At 48.0% G+C, this 8,935-nt stretch overlaps 1 protein-coding gene across 1 annotated transcript; it reads left to right on the top strand.

The window, feature by feature from the left end:
• Window positions 1-302: 302 nt before the first annotated feature.
• LOC123874016 lies at window positions 303-4,457 on the top strand. Its single transcript, XM_045919160.1, has 2 exons — window positions 303-1,852; window positions 4,208-4,457. Exons 1-2 carry the CDS (start codon window positions 303-305, stop codon window positions 4,455-4,457), a joined length of 1,800 nt encoding a protein of 599 aa, XP_045775116.1.
• Window positions 4,458-8,935: the final 4,478 nt, after the last annotated feature.

The following is an 8,935-nucleotide window of genomic DNA, read 5'->3' as shown; positions in this document are numbered from 1 at the left end:
TTGCAAAGTAAGTATTGCTGTCGTCTTATAAATTAGTTTTATGAAAGCCTTAGAAAAACCTTCATAATTATTTTAATAATAATAATAATAATAATTGCCGTGTGGCACCGGCAGAGTAGAATGTTGCCACCCCCTCTCATCCCGTGGGTGTCGTAAGAGGCGACTAAGGGAACTGGGGAACTGATCAACATCCAAGTTCCCCAAAGCTCGGCGCGCTGGCCGCAAACAGCCTCCTCGGGGACCTGAGTGGACCCCGAGTGATGTAGCCGCCACTCCCCCCCCCCCCCCCCCCCTTTTATATGATGGATAACGAAATAAGGAATGAGCGAATAGGGCCGCTGCCTGGGGGTCGCCAGGGCGCGCCTGGAGCTGGCGCTGGGCGTGGCAGCATGCGGGCCGCCAGTGCCACCAGTCGACCGGCGCTGCCACCTAGCCGGTCGACATATCCATCATCCCCACCAGATGGCTTGGCTCCGACAGGGTCCACCAGGGCCCAATCTTCGGCGCCCGCCGCTGGTGGTGTACGCCGCATGCGCTGGACTTCTCTCATGAACGAGAATGTCATGCGTGCGTACTACAGGGCGACAGGAGGGGAAACCGGACGGACTGGCTACCGAGCGGCAATGTACCGCGAGTTCCTGCTGCTCGAGCCGAACTTAACTGTCACGGAACAAAACCTGGCAGACCGGGCTCGGTATATTCAGCGTTCTAACATCTTCAACGCTACCGAGCTCGAACGATTACGACGTGAGGCTGTCCCGGAAGTCTCAGCACCTACCGCAGAGCAAATCGTCTCCCAGGCGGCGCCTGTCCGCGAGGAGACAATTACCACGTCACAAGATTTGCCTGTGGAGGAAGACACTGAGGGAACAGTCTCCCTTGATATAGAGCGGATGAGAGGGATTCTCGAAGAGGCGATTTCTGAAATCCGGAGCGCTCCTCTAGAGAATCGTCCGCGGCTCTCCCGACTTACACTAAATGTAGCGACGCGGGATGTCATTGAGGCCATAAACAAAATGCTGCCACAACATCTGGAGAGCAGCACTGGCCTGGGTGATACGGCTTCTATTCTCTTCGGAGCGGCGCTAGCCGTGCACCGATTCATCGGTGCCAAGACTCTGGGGCCGCGGCGTGCTGCTGCTACAAGGCACAGCGCGGAACCGGCCTGGAAGAGGAGAATAGAACACCGTATCACTCTGGCTAGAGTCCTCATTGGCAGACTGCAAAGCTTCAGGTCGGGCAACGCTAGGCCAAGGATTGTGCGCTCTGTTAGAGTTGCGTTTAACGGGTGTGGGGTCAGGTTGGACCAGCCTGACATCGCGCAAAAGCTAACAGAGCGCATCGACGACCTGAAGCAGAAAATCGCTGCATGGGGGAACCGCATCCGACGATACTCGGCAAGGGTTGAGCGATTTCAGCAAAATCGCCTCTTCTCGAGTGATCAGAAAAGGTTCTACAAAAGACTGGAGTGCCCAGCAGTCTGCTCTACCTCTCAGCGACCGGACCCGGCCGACCTAGTCACCTTCTGGCGGGGGGTGTGGTCGAGAGAGGTGGAACATGAGGAGGGCCCTTGGATTGCGGCGGTAGAGGAAGCATGTGCCAGAATAGAACCGATGAGCCCGGTTGCCATCTCTGCGGAGGATGTAGCTGGTGCAGTAAGGCGGGCCCCGAACTGGAAAAGCCCGGGACCCGACGGACTGCATCACTACTGGCTGAAAGGTTTTTCGGTTTGCCATGCGACCTTGGCTCGACAATTCCAAGAGGCTCTCGAGCAGAGGGCGCTCCCGAGCCTTTTCACTACCGGGATCACTCACCTAGCTCCAAAGTCAACCGATGCCACCGATCCGGCTAAGTATCGCCCCATAACGTGTCTTACTACCATCTATAAGACACTGACATCCGTTCTGAGCCTCAAGATCTCCCGTCACATAGACGAGAATAACATCATGTCTGGGGCTCAGAACGGATGTCGGGGCGGTAGTCGTGGTACTAAGGAGCTCCTTCTCATCGACTCCGTTGCGGGCCAACTGGTCAAACGCAACCGTCGGAATTTCTCCGCCGCCTGGATCGACTACAAAAAGGCATTCGATTCGGTGCCCCATTCATGGCTCTTGAGGGTCCTTGAGCTGTACAAAGTTGACAGTGCAGTTCGAGACTTCCTGGAGGCATGCATGGGGCAGTGGAGCACGATCCTGTGTCTCCATGGTGAGCGGTTGGCGGCTGCCGATGACCGGATAAGGATAGGGCGGGGTATCTTCCAGGGTGATTGTCTGAGCCCGCTATGGTTTTGCCTGTCTCTGAACCCGCTTAGCACCCTGCTGGAGGGCTCGGGGACAGGCTTTCAGTTTCGGAGAGGAGGGACAAAAGTACCTCACCTTCTGTACATGGATGACCTCAAACTGCTGGCACCCAATGCCACCCGCCTGAAGGAGCTGCTGAACATCACCACTGAGTTCAGCAAGTCCATCAAGATGGAGCTTGGACTGGACAAGTGTGCGGTCATACATGTGGAGAGGGGACAGGTTACTCATTCGGCCGAGATTAGTCTCGAGCCATCCAACATTAAGACCCTCTCTGAAGCTGAGTCATACCGGTATCTGGGCATGTCACAATCCCTAGGTGTAAAAGAGGCGGACATGAAACAGTCTGTTTGCGAGGCCTTTTTTGGCCGTCTGACAAAAATCTGTAAAAGTTATTTGTCAGGCGCCAATAAGGTCCGAGCTTATAACGGCTGGGTTATGCCCGTCCTCATGTACACCTTTGGCGTGCTCAGCTGGACTCAGACCGAACTTGACGCCCTGGACAGAAAAGTCCGCACGACTATGACTCTCTATCGCATGCACCATCCAAAATCGTCTGTGATGAGATTGTATATCCCCCGGAAGTGTGGAGGTCGAGGCGTATTAAGCGTCAAGACCATGCATAACCGGGAGATATCCAATCTCAGAACCTACTTTGAGACGATGAGGGGGTCCCCCATGCATAGAGACGTCATAGAATGTGATAAAGGACTCACTCCACTATCCTTAGCCAAAACCGAGTGGCAGAAACCGGTGGTACTTAGCACCTCTGACCGGGAGACCGTGTGGAAGGAGAAGGAGTTGCACGGACGCTTTTTTAAAGCTCTTAATGAGCCACACGTAGATAAAAAAGCGTCCGTGCAATGGCTGCGCTTTGGTGACCTCTTCGGGGAAACCGAAGGGTTTGTCTGTGCGATACAAGATCAGGTGGTCAAGACGCGGAACTACCGAAAGTACATTCTGAAGGATGGCACTCAAGACATCTGTCGAGCTTGTCGCCATCCCGGTGAGTCGCTCAGACATGTGCTTTCGGGATGTTCGGCGCTTGCCAACACTGAGTATCTGCACAGACACAACCAAGCAGCCAAAATCCTTCACCAAGAGCTTGCTCTGAAGTACGGTCTCCTGGATGAGAGGTTGCCGTATTACAGGTACACACCGGTGCCGGTACTCGAGCGCGACGGAGTCCGGCTCTATTGGGACCGGTCCATCATCACGGACAGGACTATTCTAGCGAATAAGCCTGACATCGTGGTGGTGGACCGGGCACAGTCGAGGGTGTTTTTGGTGGACATCACCATTCCATATGACGAGAACCTCGTGAGAGCTGAGACGGAGAAAAAACGCAAGTATCTTGATCTGGCTCACGAGGTTTCCGACATGTGGCATGTGGAGTCCACCGAAATCATCCCAATCGTCATATCTGCAAACGGGTTGATCCCAGTCAGCCTCGCTCACCATCTGAGGCGACTGGGGTTCCGTGGCAGTTCGCTCGCAGTCAGGATGCAAAAAGCGGTCTTGCTAGACTCGGCTAGGATAGTCCGCCGCTTTCTCAACCTGTCGCCCTGACCCCCGGCCGTTTGGTCTCCCCTGCCGGGGCGTAATCCTCCGCCCGGTACAAGTATGTATTTATGTAAATGTGTATGTAGGTTTATTTATTTTTATGTATGTAAGTATATTATATTCCCTTTGGCTTTTATATATATCTATTTTGTAACCGGGCGTGAGAGTGAGTTATATACATAATAATAATAATAATCCTTTTATTTAAAGCAACTATGGCTCAATTTGTTAGTATACAGACACTTAAAAACCTAATGTTAGTACCTTACCTAAACTATATTCGTGGCAACAGACAGAATTATTTACAAAGGTGGCCTCACCAACACTTTAATAATGTGTTTAAGCATTGGTGAGTCCATCTTGCTCGCAAACATGTTCAGGATGCTGTTGGAACCTGAGCGCAGTCTTTTCAGCAGTGATGCGGACTTCTTCCGCATTATTGCAAAGAAGTCATCAGTCCGCTCGTCTGCGAACATGCCTGAGGCTGAACAGAACCGCGGCAAGCCCAACAGCATCCTAAAACCATTATTATACTGCACCCTTAGGGTGTCTATGGCCTTTTTTGAAAAGTTGACCCACAAGCTTCCCGAGTAGAAGTTTTGGCAGTATGCCTTGAAAAGCGTGATTTTTGTCTCTTTACTACATCGGGCGAACCTGCGGGCCAACATATTACATTTAACTGCCAAGGCCCTTCTCTCTCTCTCGATGTCGACATGATCTTTAAGGTCCTCCGAAACATAGTGACCCAAGTATTTAAATTGTTGCACACGTATGAGTGAAGCTCCGTTCAATGTAATTTTTGGTTCGTATGTCACCTGTTTACGAGGGGCCTTAAATACCATGTATTGACTTTTGGTCACGTTGTATATCAGACCATGTCTGGCAGCATATTCCTGGCAGGTTTGAAGTAACTCCCTGATCGAACCAGCCGAGGGACCCAACAACACCATGTCATCAGCATAGCTTAAGTTATTCACGCAAATGCCGTCTATCCAACAACCTACTGGCTTGCTGCTGAGCTCCTCGATTAGTCCGTTAACATACAGGTTGAAGAGCTTCGGCGAGTCAACCCCCCCTGCCTCACCCCGCACTCCAACCTGTATGAATCAGAGAGCTCCCTCCCCCACCTGACATTATTTATCTGATTTGCATACCAAAAATGCATAACACTCAGCAACTCCTGTTGCACACCTGCTTCCTCCATCTTTCTCCAAAGTATATCATAAGAAACTAAATCAAAAGATTAAACTATTGTAAGTGATTTCCTTTTTAACCGACTTCAAAAAAGGAGGAGGTTCTCAATTCGTCGGAAATTTTTATTTTTAAAGTAGGTATAGAATGTCTGATGAATGAATATAGAAAATAGTCGATGCCCGACTAGTTTCAAAGCCATCCACATCGTTCCTTCACAAATTGTTTGGCTGAAAGTTGAGCAAAGCTTACGTCCATATTTTGGGTTTAATTTGTTCACTAGGTAGGTAGGTATAGCAATTCTTATTTTTAGGGTTCCGTACTTCAAAAGGAAAAACGGAACCCTTATAGGATCACTTTGTTGTCTGTCTGTCTATCTGTCCGTTCGTCCGTCCGTCCGTCGTGTCTGTCAAGAAAACCTATAGGGTACTTCCCGTTGACCTGGAATCATGAAATTTGGTAGGTAGGTAGATCTTATAGCACAAGTAAAGGAATAAAACCGAAAATCGTGAATTTGTGGTCACATAAAAAAATTTTTTTAAATGTGTTTCAATTTTCAAAGTAAGATAACTATGTTACGGGCAACGTGATTAATTGGGCATTATTAATAAGGACCGGCCATTATTAATAATGCCCAAACGTGATGGGCAAAGTGATTAATTTATCACTTTGACCGGCCATTATTAATAATTCCCGACGGCCCGTGGTCCATGTAATAAATCAGTGTTTGAGATAGCTTGAATTTATCACTTGGACCGGGCTGTATGAATAATTCCCTACTTTTAGCCGGGCAATGTGATAAATTGGACCGCGGCCGTTGGCAGGGGCGCGTACGTGCGGGGGGAGGGCCTTAGGTTAGGTTAGCTAAGGTTAGGTTAGGTTAGCTCCTCTTCCATTGGCAGAGGAAGCTCGAGTCACCCACTGCTGGTCATAAGATTATCGAAGCTATCCATCCCATCCTCGAGGATTGGACGAAGAGGAAGCATGGAGCACTCACGTTCCACCTTGTACAGGTTCTTACGGGGCACGGGTGCTTTGGAAGATACCTGTGCAGGGTGGTGCGAAGAGAGCCCACAGAGGAAAGCCACCAGTGCGGTAGTGTCTCAGACACGGCACAACATACGCTGGCAGAGTGCCAGGCGTGGACGAAGCCTCGCCAGTCACTGGTGGATATTATGGGGCAGGAGCTCACATTTCCCGCCGTGATTAAATCCATGGTGGACAGTGACAGAGCCTGGCAAGCGATGGTCTCCTTCAGCGAGGAAGTAATGACGCAGAAGAAGGCAGCGGAGCGGCTGAGAGAGGAAGCCGAAAGCTCTCATCCCATGCACTGCAAGAGAATCGGGCGCAGGCGAGCTGCACACGACCGTCGCTTGCCCCCTTGAGTAGGGCCTCCGGGTAATAGACACGGGGAGTCTGTTACCCGCGGGAGAGTAGGTCCTCGAGTTGGAAGGCAAGCCCTTGTTTCCAGCGAGCCTTAAACGGTGTTGGGGCCCCTTTTAGTCCCAGAGCTGTGCCTGCCTTGGCGGGCACCGTTAGCCGGGTCGCAGTTCAAAACGCTCGTGTCCCTGTACCCAGCAACAACGATTGAGACGGTAAGCCGTGGGGTTTTAGTCGTTAAGAGTCCGACATAACCACCTCGCCTCGCCGAGCACGGTGGTATCCATGAGGATTTTCCCACGTATAAAAAAAAAGCTTAGGTTAGGTTAGGTTCTTTCATTTAATTAACAAAAACACTACAGTTCACCTATTTTATTACTTTGCCCAAGACAGGGTGGGCATTATTCATAATGGCCGGGAAAAGTGATTAATTATGCTGTTTTAATCACATTGCCCAATTGAGTCGGGCATTATTAATACAGACCGGCCCTTATTAATAGTGCCCGGACTTATCAAATTGCCCGTAACAACTATACCAAGTGGGGTATCATATCATAGGGCTTTACTTGTAAATTCTAAAACAGATTTTTGTTTATTTTTTCATACCTAATAGTTTTTGATTTATCGTGCAAAAGGTCGGCAAAATTACCCGAGTACGGAACCCACGGTTTTTTTAAAACTGTATTAATGAGAACTTTTTAGCAACATCGGCATCGAAATTCCACTTCCGGAACTAAATCATCGAACTATCTGTAACTATGCCGTCGAACTGCAATCGTGGGGGGACCGGGTGTAATTTAAAACCGCTAGCCCCCGCGCCCCCTTGCGAAATTAAGTGCGAGGCGGTCGGTACGTGACACCGGCAAATGCGGCGTGCCTACCGTGTGTGCCCGCCTTAATTGTGAAGCTTCATTTGTAGTTTGTACCGTGTCGCCCCGGCCTTTGCGTGCACGCTATGTACACCGTCGATATTGTAAACCGCGGTTTAGACCGTACTTTAAGTAATGCCCGTCAATATATAAGGCGCGACGAATCGGCGAGGCATCGGTGTGTCTGCTATTCGAATCGAGTGTCTACATTACCGTCGTTCTCTTCTTCTTCTTGTGCCTTTACCTTAACCATCCGGTGTCCCCCCACCTTCCCTTACTCATGTGAATTGTAAGGGTACGTCCATTCCAGCCCTCACTTGGTATGTCCATAACTTGGACTATGCAAGTGGAATCGTGGAAGATTCATCCACACATTACTTAAGTACCTACCACAATCCATCGCCAGCACACTATTCCGAGTCATCACAACGTTCTCATTGTGATGACTCGGAAAGAATTTTGGATTGACAGACTTTACACACTTTTAAGAACATTTCCTCACTATGTTTTATTTTATTATTAAGCCCTTTGTTACCTTAAGAATCTAGGCCCCAAGCCCTGCTCATTCTGAGACGAGACACGTTTTCAGTAATACTTAGTCCAGCCATGGGTTGATAATGATGAATATAAAAGAAATTCTTGTTTTATTGTCGTCACATCAGACATTTGTATTAACTAATGCGTATTCGTATTCACGTACCTTTTCATATTCCTATTCCCCCTTAATTACGACCTTTGTGCTTTTGTTTATGTGAAAACGCCAATTATTGCAATAACCGAGTTCGCTTCGTTTGTCTTGACGTCGCTTTGTCTAAGGGGAACAAATGAGTTTAATGAATACAATTAGTCAGCTTTAGAACATATTCACAAAGTGAAAATGTCCTTACCTGTTACGCACTCACCTTAATTTATATTCTGCACCTATATTTTATTTTATAAGGTAACTAGCTACCGCCCGCATTTTCACTCGATTAAAATATATATCCTCTCTATTCCCTTGCCAGTGGGAATTCCAAAAAACACGGCCTTATTCCTTGTCTATGTCTACGTTATACTTAAAAGCAATCTCTGTGCAAGATTTTTGAACAAGGCTTAAGCAAGGGTTTTGGTCTGTGCATTGAGTCTGTGAATTAGAACTTTTATTTTTATATTACGTAGGTAGGTACTAACTTTTGCCGTCATCGTCAACGTCATTAACTGATACTTAGAAGACCACTGTTGGACATAGCTATGTCTCTTAGAGGGACTTCCACATCCCACATCAAATGATGTGATGTTCTGTAAAGCGGTAGTTTATGGGGCTAGAATTATTCATTATTAAACAAACTAATTAAAAAAAAATGTTTTTCGAAATTCCTAACTTTTATGATTAGGTATTATTAACGTCACGCTCAAAATGGAATAATTTCGGTGGGAAAATATTTTTTTGTTAAAAAAATATTTGTCGTTTAAGTTATGCCTTGTGACGTCATTGATCACCTTTCATACACCGTCACGTTAATGATTATGATAAAAAAATTGAAAAATCTTTTTTTTTACATACAAAAAAACATACAAAACCAACCCGCGGCTATACAAAAAAACATCACATCTTTTTATTACTACAGTCCAAGAGCATTCTACATATTTCGT

Source organism: Maniola jurtina, chromosome 17 (genome assembly GCF_905333055.1).
Source record: "Maniola jurtina chromosome 17, ilManJurt1.1, whole genome shotgun sequence".
In the NCBI taxonomy this organism is placed as follows: domain Eukaryota; kingdom Metazoa; phylum Arthropoda; class Insecta; order Lepidoptera; family Nymphalidae; genus Maniola; species Maniola jurtina.
This window is presented reverse-complemented; position numbering and strand designations above follow the sequence as displayed.

Coding starts and splice junctions, on each gene's coding strand:
- LOC123874016 (XM_045919160.1), top strand. CDS start 303: ATGGATAACGAAATAAGGAATGAGCGAATAGGGCCGCTGCCTGGGGGT. Junction 1,853..4,207: donor GATGCCACCGATCCGGCTAA/GTATCGCCCCAT, acceptor AATGTGTTTAAG/CATTGGTGAGTCCATCTTGC.